Source organism: Podarcis erhardii (assembly GCF_964252035.2).
Source record: "Podarcis erhardii genome assembly, chromosome: 1".
In the NCBI taxonomy this organism is placed as follows: domain Eukaryota; kingdom Metazoa; phylum Chordata; class Lepidosauria; order Squamata; family Lacertidae; genus Podarcis; species Podarcis erhardii.
In genome coordinates this window covers 8,608,976-8,635,675 of record NC_138497.1, presented here as the reverse complement: position 1 = coordinate 8,635,675, position 26,700 = coordinate 8,608,976, and the positions used below count along the sequence as shown (strand labels likewise).

Here is a 26,700-nt window from a genome sequence, read left to right as displayed (position 1 = left end):
TGTTCTCTGTCACCATGAAGCAAACTCGATGTCTCAGCACATCCCATGCCATTCTTTCGACAGCGAGGAGGAAATGGACTTGTGGGCTGAGCACGAAGAAGCTGTTGAATTGTTGAACGAGACGATGGAAGCAAAACATAAGGTCAACATTGAGATAAATGAGCTTCACAATTTGAAAAAATATGAGGAGGAAGAAATCGGCAGGCAAGAAAGTGCCATCCAAGAGCTGAAGCAAATAATGGCTCAAGAGGCCTCTGAGTTTAAAACAAAGAAAGAGTGGCTATATGCACAGGTATGTTTTCTGGAATTGCAGTTCCATAAAGAGGCGCTGCCTTGCTCGGACTGTATCAGACCATTGGGCTGTCTGGTCCAGTATTGGCACAGCTGTCCACAGAATCAAACAGGTACCTGGGTTACCTTAAACAGGCGATGCCTGGGCAGTTTGTGGAAAGCACCTTACAATTTAAGGATGATTCTTTTTGTTAGTTTTTATGCCCCCATGCCATAAAAGCTGGCCTGTCTCCCTACCTACTGTCTCAATGATAAAGAAACAAATTGCCCTGGTTGGCGGTTAACCATTAATAGGGTTTAAGTTGTTTATTATTATTATTATTATTATTATTATTGATTGTTTTTATTGAAAGATTTACATGGACAACAAAGGGACATGTAACATCTCTGTTGTCAAGTCATAGAGTCCTTTTTACAGGTCAATTACATTCCGTGTGAGATGCTGCTATCATAGGCATTGTGAGGTAGTGGAGGGAGAGAGAGATAGAAAGGGGCAGATAATGATTTTTAATTCTTTTGCATAGTGTATGTGCAGAGTTTTGTGTCAGCGTCAAGTGGATAGGTTCTTTCTTTCTCTATTTGTTTTTGTTGGTGGTGCAAAAGATTGGAGAGTCTAGAGCATGGTTGGTTGTATTCAGTTGTTTGCAGTGAGTTTTGTCTGTGTGTGTTGGGGGTGCGGTGTTGTTGGGTCTCAGCCATACCGATTTGTATGCTGTCAGAGGGGTTAGGTTGTTGTCTTGTTGGGCTGTAATAAAAGGAAGCCAGCCCAGGGTGAAGGCATCCTCTTTTGTTTGTCCTCATGCTGGTTTCAGTTTGTTGGTTAGCTTTTCTAGTAGAGCTGTTTCCCACACAGTTTGGTACCAGCTCCCAGTTAAGACCATGCTTCCCTCTCCCATGTCTCAGGTGTTAGGCCTGTACTAGCTTACAGACAGCAATGTAAAACAGCTACTCACCAGTAACGACAGCCACATCCCAGAGATACAGAGCATTTCCACACAGCAGTTTATGGTGGACTTGGTGCTACACGTGCATGCAATCCTCCCCCCCCCCCCCATGTTCACACAATGCCCTCATCAAAATGCCACCCCTCCCCACCTTTAATCCAGCTCTCTACAATTTCCATGGTTGGGGAGTGGGATTTACTACTTTGATTTTCTATTTTCAAAATGGGAAATAGTATGCAGTGGCATTTTGATGAGGACGACTTTGTTTGGATACTGCACAAAACTTGTGCGCATAGACCAGGGCCAAGTCTACAATAAGTCTTCTCAGGTGCAGGGATCAGGTTCTGCAGCAGGCCCAGATACCGGCTCTACCCCAATGTCAGCACTATGGCAGGTTCATTCACCTGCTCATCTTCCAATGTATACAGTCATACCTCATGTTACGTCCGCTTCATGTTACGTTCTTTCAGGTTACGTCCCGCAGTGACCCAGAAGTACCGGAAAGGATTACTTTTGGGTTTTGCTGCCCGCACATGCGCAGAAGCACAAAATGACATCATGCGCAGAAGCGACGGATCGCAACCCGCGCTTGCACAGATGTGCCACTGCAGATTGCGTTCTTTTCATGTTGCGAACGGGCCTCCGGAATGGATCCCGTTCGCAACCAGAGGTACCACTGTATAAGTCATTCAGACCAGTCTCTACTCAGAAGAATATGGAGATACAGTTCTGGTATCAGAATGGATTTTTATCAAGCTACATGTTTTAATTGACTCACCAGTTCCAGGACGACCAGTTCCATGGGCTTTAGTTCAGATTCCTGCATTGCAGGGGGTTGGACTAGATGACCCTTGGGATCCCTTCCAATTCTACACTTCTATGATTCTGTGACAGTGCTATTAACCCAACTGCTTTATGTGAATGGCAACTGTTAAAAATGCCATCACGATCTGTTCTTTTCTGCATTTCAATTCTTTCTGACCTCATGGGTTACAATTCTAACAACTACAACAATACAGATAACTGAGAATAGCACTTCATGCATCTGATGAAGCAGACTATAACGTATTTTTCTGCATATAAGACAATGTTTTTAATGGGTGGGTGGCAAGTGAGCAGGTGGATGATTTGTGGCGGCGGTGAGCAGGCGATTGGCGGTGGCGACGTCCCCCCCAGAAGAGTTCAACAACTCAAGAAATATTGATTTCTTAATTTTGCGTTCAAAATGCAAAATGGGGGTCATCTTATATACAGTAATTCACGAATACTTTGTGCCTTCTTTATTTCTGATGCAAGAGACTTAACACGACAACAACCTCTGGAAGTCGTTGGTAGAGCTATCCTTAGTAAATTTATCCAACTTTTAAAAACAAGTATCCTAGTAGCCATTTCCTCATGGCAATGAACAATTCTGTATCTATTTTTTTTAAGCAACCACAAATGATATAACGCTTCTGAGTGTTAACAAATCAACAGCAAGCTGGTCTGCTTTTATTTAGAATATGAAAGATGCATCTCCCCCTTCCCCAAAGAGGTAGACACAGTTAGAAAGAAATACACCCCTTTCCCACCAAGCGCTAAACAATACATGGAGAGTTGCTCTGCTTATATTAAAGTTGTTCTGACTGTAGATTGAAGAAATCAAAAGTAGGCTTGCGGCCAAGAAGATTGAAGGTGCACAGAAGAAGGAAGAATATGTAGAATTGTATAATGTATGGAGAGATATGCAGAGGGAAATTGCTGAGCTTCAGAAGGTAAAAGAAATTATGTATTTGGGTAATGAGCTATTTGGTAAACGAAGCATAATTTAATTACCATATTTTTTGCTCTATGAGACGCACCAGACCATAAGACGCACCTAGTTTTTTGGAGGAGGAAAACAAGAAAAAAAAATATTCTGAATTTCAGAAGCCAGAACAGCAAGAGATCCCTCTTGCTGTTCTGGCTTCTGGGATAGCTGCACAGCCTGCATTCGCTCCATAAGACGCACTCACATTTCCCCTTACTTTTTAGGAGGGGAAAAGTGAGTCTTATAGAGCAAAAAATACGGTACTTGACAGTATGGGGGACAGGCAGAAATGATCCAGTGAGCGCTTGATTTTATAATGAATTGGGGTTGCACACAGGAGCACTGCCTGGTGGATTGGCATCCTATTAAACTGGGAACCGAGCTCCTAATATCGTTGTGGGCTTTGGCATCGGATTGCCAATGTTTTGGACGTAGCTCTTCAAATCTTGTCTTAAGGTGATAGGCAGAGCAGCCACAGGTTTTCCTGCTCGATCCCTCCCTGTCGTCCGGAATCTGCTTCACTTGCTGCGCCAAGCAGGACTACAGATGGTGGATCACAGTGCTGCAAAGGGATGGGCAGGGGGAGCTCTGCACTTTAAAGGCTGTGTGCAGTGGCCAGGATCTCAGGGGGCCACCCAATCTGTGCTTCAACACAATGTACTTGAAAGCTGTGGAATGGAGCTTTGAGAAGGTGGGTGTTAGGGGAGGGGTAGTACCTCTGGTGGGGACACGTAGTTTGCCCACCTTTGGTCCTCACCCTGCGCTCAGCTCTCACCTGTGGCTCCTAGAAGCTGTCAGCATCCGACAGTGGTCACACCTCAGGAAATGGCTTTGACTGGCCGGCTAAACCAGGTGAGAGTAGTCAGTGGGTCTCAAACATTCATTGAGTTAGGGACTTCCCTGCATGCGAAGACAGGCTCCTGCAGAGTGAGCAGACGAGACCAATAGTGGGTCCAGCAGTCAAGAAGGCGGTTTCCATATGTGCTGTAGAGGGAAGTGAGGAGCAGGTGGGGCTCATCAGCCTGGGAAGGGAGCCCATTTAGGAGAAGGAAAACCGTGATCTTAAACCACTGCTGCCTTATGGAACATTTCTGAGCAAAGAAAAGGCTAAGGAGTAAACCCTACACAAATCCAGAGTGGAGTCTCTATTCTTGTAGCCAAGCTGGTGCCAGATGTAGTGCTCTGCTTTCCTTTGGACCAAATCAGCAAGGCCGAGAGGGGGCGGGTCTCAGGACCTCCATACATACTGCCCAGGCTTTCCCCTTTGAAGGTCACTTCAGTGCTGCTAATGCAGTGGTTTGACTTCACCCCTAGAGGCACACTTCATTGTCTCTTGAGACAGAGAGATGCCAGCAACGAAAAGGTTGGCCAGTCAATTTACAATATTTGCCTGATTGGGAAGAACTTTCTGATGCTAAGAGCTGTTTGACAGTAGAACGGTTTCCCTCTGAAAGTGGTACGTGGTACACGCTCCTTCCTTGGAGGTTTTAAAGCAGAGGTTGGGTGGCCATCTGTCATGGACGCTTTAGCTGAGATTCCTGCATTGCAGAGGGTTGGACTGGATGTCCCTCAGGGTCCCTTCAATCTCTACAGTTAATATGGTTCTATATGATTCTAGGACCAGTGTGCCAAGCCTGGTTTTAATGTGAAAACCACCCTGAGCTTGTTTGGATTGCAACCATAATTCCAAATACAAATCTAAATAATCAGAAGCACATCTCTCTTAAAGCAAGGACACAATGCTTCAATAGGAGTGTTAGCAGTTCTGAATTTTACTTTTGCATTTGGTAGCTCCACAGTTCTCAGAGGGGTGAGCTATCAGAACTCTTCAAGAACATCAGACAACTAATTAAAACATATGAAGCAAAAAAGGTAGAGAAGGAGGATCTCATAAAAAAAAAGTAAGCAAATTTTTTACATTTCTTACATTTTTATACGATTTTTTAAAATGTGAAGTTTATCTATTTATTTTAAAAGGCCAAACAATTGCTCTGGTATGAAACAAGATATGCTGCATATATTATTTTCCCAATCCATAGGTTTCAAGGCACAACAGAAGCTGCTTTATTATACCAGATCAGACTATACATGCATCCTGGTCAGCGCTTTCTGCATTGACTAGTGACAGCTGTCCAGGATTTCAGATGGAGAAAGGCCTTTCTAATGACATGTTCCCTTCTCCTTTTTAACGGGAAATCCCAGAGGCTGAACCTTCAAGCTGAGCCTGCATTCTGCTGATGAGCTCCAGCACCTCTTTTGTGCAAGTGGGTGGGGTTCAATAACAAGAACAATAATAACCATTCACATTAATGTGGGGTGCAGAGTGGGGAGACAAAGGACCATGCTGCATAGGGAAGCGAGGGAAGGTTAGGCTGCAGCCCTGGGCATAAACTCCATTAAAAACAAGAGGACTTATTTCTGGTGAGTAAGCAGATATAGGATTGCTCTGTTCTTCTGCTTTGGAGATCACTTGTAGCCAAGTAAGATTGCTTTCCATGAACACAGTCTTAACAGTGAGTCCATAAGTGACTGTGGAGGCCAATTCTGGATCCACACGTCCTTCCACAGTGGGGACATAGGTTTCCTGGCGGAAGTTGATCACGGTGAGGGTTTGCCAAATGTGCCTTCCTCTTAGCATGTTTCTCCCTTCTTGAGTTCGAGTGTCTTCAAAGCCCATGACGCCTTTGGTCAAGGCTGTTCTCCAATTGGAGCGCCCCCAGGCCAGTGTTTCCCAGTAGTCGGCTTCGCTCACAAGCCCACTCACCACGACAAGGTGATAATCCAGCGAGTATGATTGCTCTGTTAGTCTTCCAGCTGCAAGGCCAATACCTGACTCTCATTTTTACGTATTGCTGATAATTCTGATACTGCAGTGCTCTTAAAATGGCAGCATGCAACATCCAATGGATGGCAGTTCCTTCCTTTACGCAGAAACAGCTTGTCTTAATTATTCTACGTTATTCTTCAGGTCTGATCTTACACATGAGGCAGCTAAAATGGGTACAGACTTCGATCAGGAAGCAGAAGCGCTGCGACAACAGATAGAGGAGGTATGAAGACAAGGATATGTATCCTTTGACAAGCTGTTCTCCTGACTCGAGAAATATTATAAAGCGGGGACTATTGGCCCCAGTCCAACAGTGTGCACTCTTCATGTGCACAGTTCCCTTTTTAAAAGGGCTCTAGCTGTGCTGATTGATTTGCAGGGCTGGGGCCGGATTAAGTCCAGATTTTGTTCCACCCTCGAAGCAACTGCGGTGGCGTAATAGCGGCTTCTTTCACAGGTAGACAAAACCCCGGCTACTGACTTGAGCTAGAGAATTGCCACGCAGGTCCCCATTTGCCAAGGGATTTCTCCTAACTCCCAGGCATAGCTGTCAGTCCCATTATTTCATTCAATTAAATCATAGATTGGCCACATTGAGAACTAGACTCGATGAGGTTTCCGTCTATTTTTATGTTCTGTGGTCCTCTGAAAGTGTAACTTTTTGACAACGATTTTCTTCAGTAAAATTAACCAGCACTGCAATTTGTTTCTAGGCTGAAGAGAAGCTGGAAACGATTATGCGAGCCTATAGAAAGCTAAAAAACGAAAACAATGCTCTCAGCACACAGTTTAATATTTTATCTGAAGAGGAAGATCAGGCCTGTGCTCTAAGAGACCAGCTTGCGGAAGAGTACAGTGACTTTTAGTGACTTGTTGAATGCTACTAGAAGTACAAGGTTCTATTGTAGTGCTCCATGATAAGGAACCCAGCTCTTTGAATGAGATTTCTTCTATGGAGAAGAAAACTCTCTATAGTGCATTGAATTACACTTCACTTAAGAACGTGTAAATCAAATGCAAGGTTAAAAGTTCAAAAGTGGTCCTTTAATACAGTTTGTAAGTCGCTATAGGGATGTCGTGTGTGATTTGGGCAGAGATGTCCTGCTAGTTCCCATGCCCTACTGTTAATGAGTATGTAACTAAGCCTAAGCATGTGAAATTGAAACAACTGTAAATTGCTTCTGTATTTACCCCGCCTCCATTTCTCCCCATGTCAAATTTTGGAGCAGGGACATACTCTCTTGTACTCTGTAAAGCACCTCGCCCCCTGAAGCTAGTTGTCACCATTAATTTCAGTGGGGATAGCTGAATACAACCCACTGAAATCAAATAAAGCTTTCAGGGTGGACTGCTTGTAAATGAACAGGTTTGCAGGAGATTTGTTCTCTGAAGCAGAATGCTGGCCAGTTTCAAACTACCCATTCCCCAGTGCTGATGGTTGCTAGCTGATGGTAGGCTGGCTAATGGGGTTGTCACAGAAAACAGAGCCATCGTGCCACCACAACAATAAACCCCTGAAGCAGGAACTGAGGTACTACTACTACACTAGTACTACTACTAATAAATTTTATTATTTTAATGCTGCTCATCTGACTGGCTTGCCCCAGTCACTCTGGGCGGCTCCCAACAGAATATTGAAAACACAAGAAAGCACCAAAGATTAGAAACATCCCTATACAGGGCTTCCTTCAGATGTCTTCTATAAATCTGATAGTTGTTTATTTCCTTGACATCTGACGGGAGGGCATTCCACAGAGCGGGTGCCACTACCGAGAAGGCCCTCTGCCTGGTTCCCTGTAACTTCACTTCTCACAGTGAGGGAACCACAAGAAAACCCTTGAAGCTGGACTTTAGTGTCCAGGCTGGATGATGTGGGTAGAGATGCTCCTTCAGCTATCTAAGGCCAAGGCCGTTTAGGGCTTTAAAGGTCAGCACCAACCCTCTGAATTGTGTTTGGAAATGTACTGAGAGCCAATGTAGATCCTTTAGGATCGGTGTCATATGGTCTCAGCCACCACTCCCAGCCACCAATCTAGTAATTGCATTACCAACCATATGTAATGGGTTGATCCTACTTAATTAGGGGTGTGGTGCCTCATACTGGGGGTTCTCAGGCCTTTCAGTGCAGCTTCCATAGCTTTCCCCAGTTGGTTCTCCTGCCCCAGGCCTGTTGTGTGATTTTGCCTGGCTGCAAGATGTCCCTGAACTGAGATCATGCCTCCTGCTTGCCTGGGAGGAAAGAGGCATGTGTTAGAAAAACCTGTGACCTTTGCATGCCTACTATTTAAAAGTCATATTGTTACTCCATTCACTTCTGCCTCCAGCCCTGTTTGCCACCAGCATGCAGACCCTAGACTGTCACCTGTGAGTCAGTGTATTCCTTGAGCTGGAAGAAAGTTCCTCACCCATGTCTGGAATTTGTGGCTGCTTCTGGCCTCTTCTCTGTAGTCCCATAAGGGGAAGTGCATTTCAGAACATCCCGTGTGAATTAGGCAGAAATGCCCTTTGAAGTCATTGGACACCAATGTAATTGGGATCCTGTGGCATGTCTGGTGCTGTAATTTCACCATAGGTTAAAAGTGGTGTTTGGGGGGAAAGCATTAATTATTAGAATTTATTTACTGCCCTATACCCAGAGGTCTCAGGGCAGTTCAGGCCTTCCTTTGTTCTCATCATGTAAACAAACTAGTCTTGAATCCGTCTCCTGAGTATATATTATTATGGTTATTATTATGAGCTAGGGTAGCTCTGTTGGTAGAGTATGAGCCCCATTTTGGCAAAGGTTTCCTGCATTGCAGATGGTTGCACTGGAAGACCCTTGCAGCCCCTTCCAATTCTATGATGCTGTTATCATGGCTTGGGAATTCTGGGAATTGACCAGCTCATAACTTTTTTATCTTGATTGTCCTGTATCTTCTTTTCATATGTTGTAAAACTGCCCCCCCAAATATTTTTTTTAAGTAATCTTTTAACGAAGAGAAATAAATCTCTAAAATAAATTGCACACGGCCAGATGTGTAACCGGCTCTTCCCTTGCCCTTCCCTTGATAGATTTGAGAAGTTGTCCAACAAGCTCACCGAAAAGCTTGACCTCGTGGCAAAGCGCTTGGTGGAGTTGAGAGACCTGGAGGAGGAGACGGATCGCCTGCAGAGCCTCTATGAGTAAGTTCCATTCTGAGTGCTTACCTGTTCATAGACCATCAGTGGCTGCTGACCCTGATAGAAATGCTCCACATCTAGTGCGGAAGGCATCACGCCTCCGAATAACGGTTGCTTGGAATTGCAAGCCCTGGGAGCGCTGTCTCATTCAGGTCTTGCTTGCGGGTTTCCCAGAGGCCAGTGGTGTAGCGTCAGCTGCTGGTGCCCGGGGCGGGGTAAGTGTGGCGCCCCCAGTGGACTGGGCAGCCTAGTGGCGCTGGGCTGCCGAGCAAGGAACTTACTCGCAAGCCAGAGCCCAGCAGAGGAGAGAGACAGAGATTCTGCCACTGCCTCTCATTCTCGCCTGCCCCTGGTTCAGGTCTGACCCGGGAGTGGAGCTCCAGTGGGGTGGCGCTGGGTTGTTGCGCGAGGAACCTCCTTGGCACCAGAGCCCAGCGGAGGAGAGGCGCCCGGGGGTGGGGCATGCTAGGACATCCCTTCACTGGTCTTGAGAAGGAGACACAGCCGCTACCTCAGCCCCAAAGGCCTGGGCATGGCTTCTCTCTGTGGCTCTGGACTAGACGAGGAACCTGTCATGGGGGCGCAACCAGGCGCCCCCTAAAAAAAATGTGCCCAGGGCAATGCCCCCAGCCCCACCCACACTAGCCTCTGTGGTTGGCCACCGTGAGAATGGGATGCTGGACTAAATGGGTGTTTGGCATGATTTACATCCCAGATTACTGCAGAGTAGGCACCGGCCTATGGGCCCCACACTTCTTAAAGGCCCCACGACAATGGATCAAAATAATATTGTTTTAGTCTTCGAAGAAAATTAGCCTCCTTAGTTCAATGTTATCCCACTAGATTGCACACATGAGGGGACCCCCGAGATTTTGACTGCCTAGGGCCACTACCACTGCTTGGTGGTAGTAGCTGGAGAATGCTCCTCAGAACTCTGCTTTGGGAGGTGATTATAGAAAAATTGATTATTCAGTGCCACACTTCTCGTTTCAGTTCCTCACAGACCGGCTATAGCAGAGAGCTAGGAAGTTTAGAGGTAACATTAAACAAAGAAGCTGAGAGAAGGTAAAATATTATCTGAAAGTAAAATATTGCACTAAAGACTTTCAAGATGTTTGTGTCAGATTCATAAACATACATGTGCAATTCCCTTGATGCTGCCAAATAAATGCTGTTATGGTGGAACCTCTGGTTACAATTCGTCCTCCTTACGAACGCTTCGGGTAATGAGCTCCGCTAACCTGGATGTAGTTGCTCCTGGTAGCGAACTTTACCCTGGGACGCGAGTGGAATTCGTGTGGCAGCAGCGCGGTGGCTGCACGAGGCACCATTAGCGAAAGCGCACCTCAGGTTAAGAATGGGCCTCCGGAACGAATTAAGTTTGTAACCGGAGGTACCACTGTATTTAGGTCTGGATATCAAACTACCCTTTCCCAATTCATAGAATTGTGTAATGTAAACACAGGTACAGGTGCTAGATTTTCTGTGCCTATTGGGTCAGGCTTTGTTTTCTTTTTCTCCCAATCAGCCTTAGCCCCACCAAACCTACAAGCACACCCTTGCCAAAATCCCCTGTGCAACTTGCCGAATTTGAACCATTGAGGATCACAGAATTCTCCTTTAGCCAAATGGAAATCCTGGTCAGAAATGGAAAAGTGCAGTTGATTTAAGGCAGTGGCTATGCAGAAGGCTTAATAATTGCAAGAACACTTAGAATATAGATTGGGAACCTCTGCCTTGGTCAGACCACGCCTGGAAAACTGTTCTGAGCTGAGCACCACGATTTAAGAGCGATATTGACAAGCTGAAAAGTGTGCAGAGGAGGGCAACTAAGATGATCAGTGGTCTTGGAAACCAAGGTTTATGACGAATGGTTGAGGGAGTTGGGGGTGTTTAGCCTGGAAAAGAGGAGACTGAGAGGAGATAGGATAGCCATATTCGAATAACTCAAGGACTGACCCTAGGAAGATGGAGCAAGTTTGTTTTCTTCTGCTCCAGAGGGTAGGACTCAAGCCAGTGGATTGAAGTTACAAGAAAGGAGATTCTGACATCAGGAAGAACTTTCTGTCACACCCTCTCCCATAGGAGCCATTTTGTGACTGGCGCCCCCAGCACTCCCCCCAAATTCAGAATGTCCCCACTAGTCCAACAAGTTTGGCATCCCCTGTATAAAGATCTTTCTCAGCCTGCATACTATTATTTGTTGTTTGCCTCCTTGGGCTCCTTTGGGAGGAAGGGCAGCATATATATTTAAGCACAAGTAAATGAATTAGACTAAATTAGTGCTCTCTTTTTCTGGAAAGCTTTCTCTGTTCCAAATATCCTGTTCTTTTCTGGGACTGTGGTTGTTGTTGTTTTTTAAAATGATGAAACATTGGAGATACCTTTCAGAACTGTCTCTTCAGCTGCTTTATTTTAAGAAATAACTCTTGATCTCCGAGTTACCGTGTATGAAGAAGCACTTTGAACATTTGCAACTGCTGTGTTCTTGTTACCGTTACCATAAACTTTATCAGCATCAGGAGATCCTTTGTACAAGAAAGGTGACTGAACCCAACATCACTGTTCTAATTGACTGTTCTGTTTAACACTGTGGTGGCTAATATGCGTGACTCTCTTCTTGCTAGAGAAACGCTTCAGAACCAACTTGCTGAAATCACAGCCAAGTATGAGAAAGTTATGAATGATCAGGAAGAGTTACTGACCACTTCAAAGGAAAAGTCAGACGCTGGTAAAATGCACCTTAATACCTTAATAAAGCAGGTATGATACTGTCTTGGACTGGCTTGATGCAACGGAATGGTGGGTGGCACCAGCTGGGGAACCCCCAAAGTTCCAAGGCTCAGAGCCCAGGGGGTGGTGTTGGAACTACAGTGAGTGGTTGGAAAGGGAAGATTGGGAGGAGGAGGTGTCTGAAGCTGAAGGGGTGACAGGGCTTGGTGAACAGGAGGAGTCTGTGGCAGAGAGAAGTCCAGGATCAGAAGCTGAAGCAGGGGAGGAGGGAGGCCAAGAGGCAGAGATGAGTCAGGCTGATGCAAGTTTCCCAGGACCAGGAGAGGCATGAAGCAGGAGGAGCAAAGACAGACTTGCCAGTGGAGTCTCAGATTGCTTGGGAAGGACCCAGGAGAGGAGAAGCCTTAAGCAGCTGTGGGAAGGTGGGGACATTTGGTCTCCACAACTGCCTCATAGAGGCAAGATCTACCAAAAAGAGTTGCTGTGTTCATGAGGCCTGGCACTCCTGAGCATACTTTGTTCCTTCTGCTAAAGAGTTAACTCCACTTACCTGGTGTGATTTATTGCTGACCCACTCCTGTCAGATACCCACTACGTGCCTGAAATGAAACCACAGGGCCACGTGCATTTTCTACAGGTGAAATGAAACCTGGAATATAGCAGGGTTTCATAACCTAGACTCCTAGACTTGTGCTATCCCTGGTTAACATTTAAATACACACATTCTCCATCAGGTCCCCCACCCCACTATTGCACAGGAATGGTAGTTATCACTGCCACTCAGCATTTTATTTTAGTGTATTTTTTGTCTTTGTTGGAAGCCACCCAGAGTGGCTGGGGAATAATAAATAAATTATTATAAATTATTATTATTATTATTATTATTATTATTATTATTATTATTAATATTATTATTATTATTTGGGGTGCATTGATTCCTCACAGAAACATGCAGTATATCTGTGCTGTATTTCCCAGGAGTCTTTATTTCAAGCCATTTCAAATAGTCTAGTTTAGCGACATTGTCAGTGGGTTCAGCTTAGCTGCAAAACATCCTAAGTGTAGAATGTCCGTGCTTTCTACGTATGTACATATGGCATATGGTGCGAAAGTCACCCTGGAGAGCCACCACCAATCAGTGCAAACTATACTGAGCTAGACAGACCCAATGGTTTGACTCAGTATTCAACAGCTTCCTAGACTGTACACAGATTAAAGACAGGACCACCCATGCTCAAATATTTACAATCTTAAAGGCACGGCACAAAAGGAAAAAGGGATAGGGCAGGAAGAGGGAAATAAACACAAGGACCAGTCCTTAAGTTACATTGTCTTTACAATGGGCAGCTTGAATGGAAACAGTTAATAGAAACCTGCAAGGCAGGAATCTCAGCTAAAGCATCCATCACAGATGGCCATCCAACCTCTGTTTAAAAACCTCCAAGAAAGGAGAATCCACCACCTCTTGTGGGACTCTGCCCCACTGCTGAACAGCTCTTACTGTCAGAAAGTTTTTTCGAATGTTTAGTTGGAATCTCCTTTCTTGTAACTTGAAGCCATTGGTTCGAGAAAACAAGCATGCTTAGGGATGGGAGGAGCCAAAGTCCTCTCTCAGCCCAGCTGTGGAGCAGAACCTGCTTTCTCATCAATTCTTCCATGGAAATTGATTGAAATTGCCAGTCAAAACTGCATCATGCTTAGAGCTAGACTAGATGTGATGGCACCAGATCTGTGAGTTAGGTGTTCCCCTCCCATGTGTCTTTTTCCTCTTTGAATGGGACTCTCCTCTGCCCCCCAAACACATCCTTCTTACATATGGGCAGCTTCCAATAGAAAATGCAAGAATATACAGAAGCCCAGATTTCCTTTTCAGTCTGGTCAAATTGTGCCTCCCAGTCTCTTGAGGGCCAAGAATAGCAGAAATGATCTCTGCCCTTGCTTTTATTCCCTGTGACTAGAATGAAGAACTCACGGTAGAACTATTGAGGATCCAAGACATGGCCAAGCAACTTGCCAGCAAACTGCTTAAAAGGCAAGGTTACTACAAAAAACGTGATGCCAAAGTGGAAGCGGAAATCACTAAACTTGAGGCAAGAGAGCCATCTTTTTGTTATGTGGCATAAATGTATTGTATGTAAGTCTCCAACTCCCGTTATCCCCGACCAGCATATTCATGGGCTGGGATGATTGCATCTAGTGGGTAACATGTCCCCTTTCTGTGATTTAGTGCTGAGATCAGAGAGGACAGATCTCTGTGCCCGACATATTATGATGTCAGATAACTGACATCATGGGTGTGTTTTCTGAGCCAAATTCAGAGGTTTAGTGGGCCCAATTAGGCCTGCAGGGCAGAGATTCTCCCAACTTTAGAGGTTCCAAGTGTAGTCCATAGAGTCTCCACCACACTCGGCACCAGATACTGACCTGTTGAGGACATGGCTTTGGTAGGGTTAAGGGCCCTTCTGCTACGGCATGCCTCAACACCACCCATTCTGTATAAATTACTGCTGCACGTGTGAGGGGGTCAGAAGAAGTGTGCCTCTACTTGCAGCCAGGAAGGAATATTGACCTCTGGTCTGTAGCAAAGATGCCTGAGCATCATGATGATGGGAGATGCCTGACTGGGCATGGAGGGCAAGCAGTGGTCTGTGGGAAGGGGGCTCAGCTGGAGATGCAGGGGAGGGGTGTTCAGTCCTAGGGAGGGGAGGGGCTGTGTGGGCAGATGTCCTGCTGAGATTGGGTCACAGTGGGATAGATAGATAGATAGATAGATAGATAGATAGATAGATAGATAAAGTGGTGCCTCGCAAGACGAAATTAATCCGTTCCGCGAGTCTCTTCGTCTTGCGGTTTTTTCGTCTTGCGAAGCACGGCTATTAGCGGATTAACGGATTAGCGCTATTAGCGGTTTAGCGGCTTAGCGGCTATTAGCGGCTATTAGCGGCTTAGCAGCTTAGAAAAAGGGGGGGGGGAGGGAAAAAACTCGCAAGAACTCGCAAGACATTTCGTCTTGCGAAGCAAGCCCATAGGGAAATTCGTCTTGCAAAGCACCTCAAAAGACGGAGAACTCTTTCGTCTAGTGAGTTTTTCGTCTTGCGAGGCATTCGTCTTGCGGGGCACCACTGTAGATAGATAGAGTGGCTTCCCTACCAGCCCTCTCCTTCATCAAAGCTGGTGCAAAAATATATAGCCATGACCTCTGGTCATCTAGCAGTTGGAAAGTTTGGCCCAGCAACCCGTCTTAATATGTCACTATTGCTTGCCTTGTTAGCATCTGTCTGTCTCAAGAGACAATGGAGTGTGCTTCCAAGGGTGAAGTCAGACTGCTGTGTTTGCAGCACCAAAGTGACCCCCCGGGTCACAGTGTGTATGGAGGTCCTGGGCTTCTCAGACTACAAACCCCACCTCTTGGCTTTACTGATGAGGTCCAAAGGAAAGCAAAGCAGTATATTTGGCACCACCTTGGCTGCAGGAGTTGCCAGAAGGAGGCGTAAAAGGCACCATCCAGCCACTTTAGGGACCCTACTTCGGATTTGTGTCGGGTTTACTCCTTATCCTTTTCTTCTTCTCCCAAGGATATCTTGCAAGGCCATGAAAGTTTAGGATAAGAGCTTTCCTTCTCCTAGATGGGCTACCTTCCCCTGCAGAGGAGCTCCATTTGCCCCTCACTTCCCTCTACAGAATGTGCAGAAACTGCCTTCTTAACTGTTGGACCCACTTTTGGTCTCATCTGCTCCATCCTCCACAGCCTGTCTTCACATGCAGAGAAAGTCCCTAACTCGCTGAGGGTTTGAGACCCATTGGCTTAACTGTGCTGTTTTGAGAATCCCAAACACTTTAGACAAGCCAGCTGTTTAATGCATCAGACCATTTAGGAAGCCCATTGCCTCTTCGTTCATTCCTTGTGTATGGCTATTCATTTTCTTTAAAGAACGAATATCATACCATAACAAAACTTACAGCGGAAAAGGAAGAACAACTAAAAGTTAATATCCCACTTTCGGAGCAGTTGAGAGTGGAATTGGAGGAACTAAATGCTGAATATACCATCCGGAAGGACTTGTATGACGGTATGCCTTGAGTAGTTTCCATAGGACAGCAGCTTTTTCTCCTGCCTGTTTCTAAACTTTGTACATTCCAAGACATCACAGAGCGATAATGAGCACAAGGGAGCGCAGGCTTCCTCTTTCCCCAAACCTTCTTCTTATATTGTATTCTGCAGATAGGAGTCGGGGGACATAGGTCATGGATGGAGCCCATGCTTTCTTAGCTGAAGTGCCTGGCGCCATCCCTGCCCTCTCTAGCTAACCTGGAATGCTGCTGCCAATCTTAGCAGACAGCATTGGATCAGCATTGGACCAGGTGGACTAATACTTTTACTCCCCAATTCAAGGCAGCTTCCTGTGGAGTGATGGTCAGGGTTTATATTTTATGTACAAGACACAACTACTGCTTTTTAACCCCATTGGGTAATCAAAGCAGCTCGTAACATCAAAACGCAATAGAAGCAACTATAAATGCAGCCTACAACCTTAAAAACACAGCCATTAAGAACAAATCTATTAAAAGAAATCCACCAGCAAGTTAGCCATCAAAAGACTGTTCAGTAGGCCAGGTTTTAAATCTTTTCTTCTGAGGCACAGTTAGAGGTCAGTGAGCTCTCCACTACCTGGGCTAGATTTGAGATGGATTTGGGTAAAAACAAGTTAACTTTAAAAACTTTGAATTAACTTTATGAAGTTCAGGGCCTGGAACATTCCCGGCGCAGAGAATGCAGCAAGTCAGGGAAAAGGGTCAGAGTGCTAGACACAGAGCCAAGGGGCCACTACTTTTGAGGAACTTAAACCATGTGGGTGGAGCATGTTTCTAGCATTCAGATACCTGTCCATGGTCCTTCAGGCCTTCCATTTGATCCTCTTCTCTTGAACCCTGGATCTGTATTGTCTGCCTCCTTGCCTCCCAATATAATGGACTGTCCTCCTTGTTCCTGGTTCCTGCCCTGACAGCTGGCTGGACCCCCTACCTTCCTGACTGCCTATGGGTCCTGCTGCCTCAGAAGAGGAAAATCCATGGGCCAAGCATAGGCAAACTCGGCCCTCCAGATGTTTTGGGAGTACAACTCCCATCATCCCTAGCTAACAGGACCAGTCGTCAGGGATGATGGGAATTGTAGTCCCCAAACATCTGGAGGGCCGAGTTTGCCTATGCCTGCCATAGGCAGTTGCAGAAAATGTTAGGGACTAGAGCCATTCTCCAGATACGGGAATTAAGATAGAGCAGGCAGGTCTGAACTTGTGTGTAATGAAAAGCTTCTGCATCTCTCTGGTCTCTATTAGGGAGATCATACCAGGTTATTTGGGATGTGGGTGGCGCTGTGGGTTAAACCACAGAGCCTAGGACTTGCTGATCAAAAGGTTGGCGGTTCGAATCCCCGCAATGGGTTGAGCTCCTGTTGCTTGGTCCCTGCTCCTGCCAACCTAGCAGTTCAAAAGCACATCAAAGTGCAAGTAGATAAATAGGTACCGCTCCGGCGGGAAGGTAAACGGCGTTTCCGTGCGCTACTCTGGTTCACCAGAAGTGACTTAGTCATGCTGGCCACATGACCCGGAAGCTGTATACGCCAGCTCCCTCGGCCATTAAAGCGAGATTAGTGCTGCAACCCCAGAGTCGTCCACGACTGGACCTAATGGTCAGGGGTCCCTTCACCTTACTGGGTTATTTGGCTGCTGTTGTGGCTTATATTAGCTTAAGTAAAATGGAGTCTTTCCTCCTCCTGTTTTGTTTCTAGAACTCCAGGAAGAGATGCTCACACTAACTAAGTGCATAGACAAGTCGACAAAGGAGACCGCCAAACTCACCAGGCTAAAGGTAATCACTCTGGTGTGATCTGTGCTTTTGGGGGCATCACATTTCTGGCAGCTTGGCTTCTGTGATGCTTGGTCCCTTATCCAAGCACCCCAGAGGTAACTATGCACACAACTTGAAGCTGCAGACCAGCTGCAGACCTAATCCTAATGTTTAAGCACAGCTAGTATACTACACGAACACATCACATGCTGACTATCATCTCCATGTTATTTTGCTGATGGAGTTAATTAAGCTGGTCACTTGGGAACTTTAAGGTGAGAAGGACCAGTTTCATGGAGAAGTGGCACCGCGCAGCATGCAGCTTATTCAAAATAGGTCACACAAGGAGGCCACACAGTAACGGCCTCTTCCTCAGGCCTGGGTTATGGGATGGATGGCTCCACTGCAGAATGTGGCCGTTAGCTAAGATGAGGAAAACCTTTTGTGGCCCAAAGATAGAAATCCAGAAAGAAAGTAAATTATCAAGCCATCAATTCTAGCACACGGGTGGGGGTGGGGGGGAAACCTAAATTGTATAATTTGGTATTTGAATCATTTGTATTAGGAATTGTACTGAGGCCATTATTGGTTTATTGTAATTGAAAACTAATAAAAATATTATTAAAAAAAAGACTGCATTCCAACTTCTAGGCCGGGGTTGTTTGTGTGCATATCAGTGATGGGCAGAATAACAAATTTGACAATTTCATCGTATTATTTATTACATAAAATTTATACATTGCTAGATTGTAGGGGGGGGAAACAACAGGAAAGGCGATTTACAATCGATAAAACTGTAAAGCCAGTAAAAAGATTACAACCCTAATTTAAAACATACAAAATATTTATGCAGTTTGTAGTATTTTACCTTTGTATAGTAGGCTTGTTCCTATAACCCCTCACACATCCCTTTCTGCCTTCCGTCCAGGCCGGCGAAAAGGGTTATCAGAGTTTAAGGACACATTCCAGCTGGGCACAAACACCCCAAGATGTGAAAGAGGGCCAGTGAGGGGTGTGGCTGGGGAGAATCCCAGGAGCCAATTAGAGAGGCCCAAGGCGTTGCTGGATAAATAACAGAGCAATCCAAACTCCCACCCGTTTGATGGGGTGCAGGTGCCCCTCCCTCAGGTGACCTCCATTGGTGGCAAAGAGTCCTGCTAGCAAAGAGCACCTGACCAAAAGGTGTGCAGGCAGAGAAGCTACCACCAGTGGGAGTTTCAGGAAGGGGCTGGACTGGTGTAGGATCTGATGGATCCTGTGTAGACCCTGCTGCCACCATGGGACAACAGCGGGCAGAATCCAGGCCTCTTCTCGGTGCCAGCCTGGGAGCTGTTGCAGCAAAAGGGTGTTTTTCCCCTTCTGCCTTGGTTGGCACAAGCACTGGGAGGTCTAGGTGTGGTGCTGTTTGAGTTGACACTGGGCAGAATGGAAGCTGTATCGGGGGCGACTGCCCCATGGGGATTCATTTGCACATGGAAACACTGGATGTCACAGCTAGAGTAGCATGAGCAGCAGCCCTGAACTTAGGAAGAATTCGTGCCCTGCTTTGTTTTCCTGCCTCCTCCCCATCCCTTTTATATGGTGTCTATTAGACTGCCAGTGCTCACTAACTAACTATTCTTTCCTCACAGTCTCACGCAAAGAATGTAATAAAGAGCAACAGGGAGAAAGCATTGCATCAGCTGCAAAGCTTCACACATTCTCTGAAGTACCTTGAGAGAGACATCTATGAGATTAATAGGAGGCTGTACATTTTGAACGGAGAAAACGACAGATTAAGAGCAGTGAGTATTCCGAGTCTGACTCTGGCATATAAAGCCCACACCTTCAGGAAGTGGAAGTTAACATATCGCAATAGCGTGACACACAAACCAATACAAGTACCAGGAAGAGCTTTGAAAAAGTTGTTTATTGGACTTCATTATTGCTTTTTGGATTTTTTGGTTGTAGCGAGGAATGCATGTATTCTGGTTGCACCAAAATAGGAAGCTGCCAAACTGGGAAAAGATGGCATTGTGCAGTTTGGTCTCTGCAAACCCTAGAAGTGGCTGCCCTACTGCAGGAAGCCATTCTTAGCCTGGTGATCTTGCTCTGCCTGTTTGGCATCTGCTGGCTGCAGGGAGAGTGTCATGCTCACTGTGGTTGCACATTTGACTGGGTTGTGGATTCCCAGTACATTGATTGATCCCATTTGCTGCTCTCTCTTGGCTTTGGCCTCACTTTGTAATATATATATATATATTCCCCCTCTTTTTCTCTACCTCTGTACTGTTAGGAGCCTCTGTCATGCATTTGACACCATGGGCTTCCTGGCCCATGAAAACTTACTTGTCTGCTGTTCAGCTGCTATATGACTATTCACTGCATATGCACACCAAGATTTCAGACCCTGATCTCTCCCAGCCCTTCTTGGAGATGCCAGAGAGTGAACCTTCTGCATACAAACCACAAAACTATGACCCTTCCACACAGAACCTGGGGGGAGCTGCTATGCCTTTCCCCCTGAAATGTGGTCCACAACCCAAATCTCTGCCATCCCTCCATTTTCTTAAAAGTTTGTACATCACCAGCTGCCCCAGCCCAGGCTTCCTTCTTAAATCACTGAAGTTTACAGAGAATTTGCTGGTGTGGTTCTATCCGAGATAGCTTGGGGAAATTCAGTAATTATGCAAATTTTAAATATTCAGTCCTGCCCATGGAATTTAGGTTTCCTTGGGGCAGAGTACACAAGGTGCAGATATGTGTGAAAGAGGCATATAGAAGTGAATGGAGAGATGTTATATTCACTGTAAATTTTGTATGTTTTCATCTGAACCTTCTTAGGTCACAGAAAATTTCTAAATAGAACCAGAATTGAAGGGGTAAACGTTGGGTGGTTTAATGAGTGCAAGGGTACTTTCAGGTACTTACAAGGACTCAAATCACAGGGCAGAGTATTAAACTCACAAAAATAAGCAGCACAGTAAAGCATTAGGAATATAGGTTGCTATACCTTTTTAATCCCCTTCAGCTGTACGCAGCAGCTGACCTGTTTTTACCCCTCGTGCAATGAGCAGACTACACACTGTTAAGTAAGTTTAAAATTATTTACTTACAGATTCAAGGTCTCAATCCTGCATTGTTCCATGCAGCAGCAAGGATAACATAGGGAAAATACTCTTGTGTAGAAAATACAGAGTATAGTTTCAAACATGTGTTTTAAGCTTGGGAGCAAGCCTAGACATGTCTTTTTCAGTGCAGAGAGAAAGGAAGAGCAAAAGGCTTCACTTCCTCCCTCTAGAGGGTGTGACCTAGCTGAGCCTATCTAGCAATGCAACTCTGTGGTCCTTTACCACTTTGTGTGCTAACTAGTCCTATGCCTGCTGGTTGTATTTGACTGCAATCTCCCACAAGAAAAACAAGATGTGACTTAAGAAGTGATAGGCTTGTTGTATATTATTAACAAGGACACGTCAGATGCTGACACTCTGGGAACGTTTTTACCCTGGCAGGGCATTGCCTTTCTCAAAGAAGATATCTCTGAAATCGAAAGTGAAGCAAAACTCTTTCGGTCAGAGAGGCAAGAAACCCAGAAAGCTACAAAAGAGCTTCATGGTGAGTGACGTGTGGCATGAAGTTGATTGCTTCAATACAAAAGCCCCGCATTGGAAGGTTCCTTCCAGACCGCTGCTGTTTTGCAGGTGGGAATCAATCACATACCTGCAGACTCAGGTCGCACAATTAAAGCGGATTTGGCACCCTTGCACAACAAACCTACTTACCCCACCCCCCACCCCAAGGAAAAACCACCGCATTGCTTGACATAACATCCCTCTGTACAGGCAGATCGGAATGAATTTTCAGTAAACTGGCTATCACACATCTCCAGCGACATGGGCCGTGGCTGGCTTTCCCAAGATGTTTTTTAGGTTTGTGGCTTTATGGCTGCCTTTCCTCATGGCTGGTCTGCCATGCTGAGCAATCAAAACTGTCTTCTCTGAATTGTGGCTCCGAGCTGGTGCTCAGCCAGAATGTACACACTGCACTGAGTAGCCACAGACCCACGTATGCAGTGCTGCAGTATGAGATTCTGGGGAAGGGCTATAGCCCAGGGGAGCAGAGCAGCTGCTTTTGATTCAGAAGGTCTCTGGTCCATGGCATATGCAGAGAGGACTGGAGAAAGCCTGGAGAACCATTGTCAGCGTAGAGAACACTGGGCCAGACAGACCATAGAATCATAGAATCATAGAGTTGGAAGAGACCACAAGGGCCATCGAGTCCAACCCCCTGCCAAGCAGGAAACACCATCAGAGCACTCCTGACATATGGTTGTCAAGCCTCTGCTTAAAGACCTCCAAAGAAGGAGACTCCACCACACTCCTTGGCAGCAAATTCCACTGTCAAACAGCTCTTACTGACCAGTGCTCTGACTGCAGGGCAGCTTCCTATTCCTGCATTGCAGGAGGTTCACAGAATTGTAGAGTCGGAAGGGACCCCAAGGGTCATCTAGTCCAATCCCCCAATGCAGAAATCTAGATGACCCTCAAAGTCCTTTCCAACTCCACGGTTCTGTGATTCTAAGCTGCATTATCGCTGAAGACCAGGCTTCCTCAACCTCGGCCCTCCAGATGTTTTGAGACTACAATTCCCATCATCCCTGATCACTGGTCCTGCTAGCTAGGGATCATGGGAGTTGTAGGCCAAAATCATCTGGAGGGCCGAGGTTGAGGAAGCTTGGCTGAAGACAATGCATGCCATGGGGGATTCCTTGGGGCTGCCATAGATCAGCATAAAAGGCCAGGTGGAAACAGAGGTGCCAGTCAAGGGGGGGAATCAGTGTGTATTCATGCACACACAGACATACAGAGAGAGATGTACGAATGATAAAAATACATCTTAATCTGCTCCCTGGATTGACACCCCATGTACAATACATAGGGCAGTTTTTTGTTTCGTTCTTGCATTTGCAGTGTTCCCATTATTGAGAGTGGAGAGTGCCAACAACCACAGTGGGATTCCTATTAGTAAGCTACCCAAGTTTAGAGGTGTAGAGCAGCTTGCTTTCTCCACAGAAACATCACCAGTGTAATTTCCCTTTCCCCTGCAGGAATAAGGGGTCACTTGCACCGGAGTGGGGTTTAAACCTGCCCCTGCCACCAACCACTGGGACCAAACCCCCCTCCTACCTGTAGGTTTTCAGCAGTTAGATTGTGTTCTTAATGCTTTTGTTTATAGCAGAAAGATTTTTTATTAAGCTAACTGGCACTCTAGAAGCACCAGGTATCCAACGCTTTTGATAAAAATATTTCATTTGGTCTCAGTTGCTGTCTGGATTTTCTCTTTCTATAGATAGTAGAAAAATCACTTTTAAATGGCAGACTTTTTGGCAGACATTTCCCTAAACGCTCTAAAATGTCTTAATTTCTTTTAGGACTTTATGTCAAGAAGTGGATAAGGGACACCAAGCTTCAAAAGGTATGGTGCAGTATTGGGTTAAGAACAGCTTTTGGGACACGAAGCCCTGGGTTTTTCTCCTGTCTTATCCCCCTGGAAAGAGAGTAGCTTATACAGGATTGGCTGTCAGGCTGGAAAAAAGAAATATATATTGCATATTGGACTTGAGTTGCATAACAAATATGCTTTTGACTACTTCTGCCCTTAGCCCCTGGTTGAAATAGCTCATGCGGGTATCTTGCTTTTGAAACTGCAGTCCCACTTGTACTTTAAAAAAAATGATTCAAATACAGTACAATTGCATCTTTACATGCATTTAACTTCCGCAATTTCAATTATTGAAGGTAGGATGGTTGAAATTTCGTGAGAAATCCATCAAGGTGGAGAGCTTAAAAGCTCTTTTTGCACCAGATCCGCTTGAGTTCCCCAGTGCGAAAAGAGCTTTTCACGCTCTCAGCCTTACTTGCTGGGCAAGGCTTACTTGATGTATGGGCTCTGGGAGGAGAAGTGATTCTCCCTCTCCCTGAGAGCCAGTGTGGTGTAGTGGTTAAGAGCAGTGGACTCGTAATCTGGTGAACCGGGTTCGCTTCCCCGCTCCTCCACATGCAGCTGCTGGGTGACCTTGGGCCAGTCACACTTCTCTGAAGTCTGTCAGCCTCACTCACCTCACAGAGTGTTTGTTATTGGGGAGGAAGGGAAAGGAGAATGTTAGCCGCTTTGAGACTCCCTTAAGGTAGTGATAAAGCAGGATATCAAATCCAAACTCTTCTTCTTCTCTCCCCTTCACCTGCTAGCCTTAGGAGCAGCTCCAAAGCTTTGGGTATACATGATTTTTGTGTATATGCAGAACCTTTGGAACGTCCCACATTAGATGTGATCGCACTGTAACAAAACTATACACAGTCGTACCTTGGAAGTCAAACAGCTTAGTTCCCAACCGTTGCAAACCCGGAAGTGACTGTTCCGGTTTGTGAACTATTTTTGGAAGCCGAACGTCCGACAGGGCTTCCGCGGCTTCCGATTGGCCGCAAGAGCTTCCTGCAGCCAATCAGAAGCCATGCTTTGGAAGTCGAACAGACTTCCGGGATGGATTCCATTTGATTTCCAAGGTACGACTGTAAACCGTTCAGCCCGGACACTGAGATCCAGCGCCGAAGACCTTCTGGTGGTTTCCTCATTGCGAGAAGTGAGGTTAAAGGGAACCAGACAGAGGGCTTTCTCGGTAGTGGCACCCGCCCTTTGGTACGCCCTCCCTTCAGATGTGAAGGAAATAAGCAGATATCTTATCTTTAAAAGACATCTGAAGGCAGCCCTGTTTAGGGAAGTTGTTAATATTTAATTCTGTATTGTTTTTAACACTCGATTGGAAGCCACCCAGAGTGGCTGGGGAAACTCAGCCAGATGGGCAGGGTATAAATAATAAATTATATTCTATATTATATTATATTGCTGCCATCTCTGTAACACCTAAGTTACGGACAGATTCGAATGTGGGTATTCAAGAAAAGAGGCTGGGGCAACCCTAAGCAGCCTCTTGCAATAGAAAGTTTAACAGCCCAACTTGAAGGTGAGCCATCTTTCTTTCGCTGCAGTTTTTCTTGAGGTACCAGAAAGATGTCATGATTATTCTGGATGAGTATATAAAGAAACACAGGAAAAGGAACGACAAGCTTGACTATGTTTACGACGGGCTGCAGCTAAACTATATGGCAATGGAGTCTCTGTTAGAAAGCAGGTCGGACCTGGGTGACGAGGTGAGCGCACTCTGCAGTGGTGGCGCATTGGTTCAGTTCTACACAAAGGGCGGCTGAAACAGCAGAACTTGCACTCCGTGAAGCAGATTCTTGGCAACAGAAATATACCACACACAAGGCGGCTGGGGAGGATCTGGAACAATATATTTTGGCAGCACTTACAATTTTCAGTAGCTCAAGACAGGTGCCATTTGTTGCAATGTACAGAAACCCTATTGGGACGCAGGTGGCGCTGTGGGTTAAACCACAGAGCCTAGGACTTGCTGATCAGAAGGTTGGCTGTTCAAATCCCCGTGACAGGGTGAGCTCCCGTTGCTCGGTCCCTGCTCCTGCCAACCTAGCAGTTCGAAAGCCCGTCAAAGTGCAAGTAGATAAATAGGTACCACTCCAGCGGGAAGGTAAACGGCATTTCTGTGCGCTGCTCTGGTTCGCCTGAAGCGGCTTATTCATGCTGGCCACATGACCTGGAAGCTGTACACCGGCTCCCTCGGCCAATAAAGCGAGATGAGCACCGCAACTCCAGTCGGCCACGACTGGACCTAATGGTCAGGGGTCCCTTTACCTTTACAGAAACCCTACATGAGACATTCAGGAGTCAAGCTGCATTTCCAGTAGGGCTTTATTCCGGTTGCAGTCTTGCATCATCATCAAGTAGTCTTCTTACATCCAGGAATCAGCACGCATATACACGTACAGGGAAGAAGCCAGCGTGGGGGAGTCAACCATATCTCTTTATGCTGCTGAGTCAGCATTTCTGCTTAGCGGACAGTGATAACTCTGATACCCACAACAATCCAACACCGTTCTCTCTGTTCCCACTCCCTAATAAATTTGCTTAGAAAGGAAAAGGAAACACACCAAAAGAGCTTTAATTTTTCATTCTTTCTTTTTCTCCCTCCCTTTTTGCTAGGGGCAGGAATCTGAACAGTAATCACAAAGGCCCTGCGACCGCATATATCCTTCTTTCTTAGCCTACCTTTCCTGCAGCAGGAAGCCCAAGATTGACAGTACCTATTTGCGAATGGTCAGAGGTAGGGGGAGCACATAATACAGGGATTGAAGATTTCAGGTTTCCCTACTGCAAAATTTGGATTACCTTGACACAGAATGTTAATTAAAAATAGTAATAGGTGGCTCTATAAGAGAACTTTTGCTCCGGCAAAAGGTAGAACATTTATTCTGGGAAAGCAAGGTGCAAAACCTGGTAGGTGCTTGAAAGAGCATGCTCTCCCACAAAAATGTTTCCTCTGCAGAATTGGCTGACGTGAATTGGGAGATTTTCCTAATCACGATTTAAATCACTAGTCCGTAAGACTTGATTTAAATCTTCTTCTTTTTTTACAGAAAGACTCATTCTTGCTGGTATAATCTTAACATTTACAACCAGATGAAGGTTTCATTTTTGGAATAATAAATTTTCAGAGTAGTTTTTACAGTTATATCAAAAAATTCTGATTTGGTTATACTATTAGAAATACGTAGACCAATAATTATGAAATTATTGTCAGGTGTAATAAGTTTATGTTTAGACAACTTTTCTGCTGTACTTTATGGGAAGGAGAAAAATAATCATTTCCTTAACAATTTAAACAATGTATTTAACTAAAACAATAACATTATAGCATATGTATCCATGTTTGTTCACTGATGTGATCAAACATTTTTTTTAAATTAAAAAAAAAACCTTTAACTGAGTTTTAGTACACATGAAAAACTTAAACAAATCCTTATTTCCTGATGAATAGCCTTTAGACTATAGTGTAACATAAATAGATTATCTTTAGAAAGATTTCCCCCCCAAAAAGCATTTTATTTTAAAAATGCGATTGAAATAAAAAAAATCTGATTTAAATAAAAAAATATGATTTTTAAAAAATAATTGATTTTTATCCACCCTGCATCAAAGGGTTGTTACAAACAGAT

General features: G+C 45.3%; 1 protein-coding gene across 2 annotated transcripts in view; it reads left to right on the top strand.

Moving 5' to 3' along the window:
* Positions 1 to 26,700, top strand: part of CCDC175 (coiled-coil domain containing 175) — a 36,107-nt gene that overhangs the window by 9,233 nt on the left and 174 nt on the right. For both annotated transcript variants that reach the window (XM_081860815.1, XM_081860816.1), the window contains exons 5-20: positions 64 to 292; positions 2,867 to 2,989; positions 4,816 to 4,925; positions 5,993 to 6,074; positions 6,565 to 6,701; positions 8,903 to 9,013; positions 10,004 to 10,075; positions 11,638 to 11,773; positions 13,702 to 13,833; positions 15,675 to 15,813; positions 17,532 to 17,611; positions 19,222 to 19,374; positions 21,082 to 21,184; positions 23,001 to 23,044; positions 24,616 to 24,777; positions 25,688 to 25,808. In XM_081860815.1, the coding sequence (XP_081716941.1) occupies positions 64 to 292; positions 2,867 to 2,989; positions 4,816 to 4,925; positions 5,993 to 6,074; positions 6,565 to 6,701; positions 8,903 to 9,013; positions 10,004 to 10,075; positions 11,638 to 11,773; positions 13,702 to 13,833; positions 15,675 to 15,813; positions 17,532 to 17,611; positions 19,222 to 19,374; positions 21,082 to 21,184; positions 23,001 to 23,044; positions 24,616 to 24,777; positions 25,688 to 25,708 (1,834 nt within the window). In that variant the 3' untranslated portion in view covers positions 25,709 to 25,808. The remainder of the gene's footprint in view (positions 1 to 63; positions 293 to 2,866; positions 2,990 to 4,815; positions 4,926 to 5,992; positions 6,075 to 6,564; positions 6,702 to 8,902; positions 9,014 to 10,003; positions 10,076 to 11,637; positions 11,774 to 13,701; positions 13,834 to 15,674; positions 15,814 to 17,531; positions 17,612 to 19,221; positions 19,375 to 21,081; positions 21,185 to 23,000; positions 23,045 to 24,615; positions 24,778 to 25,687; positions 25,809 to 26,700) is intronic.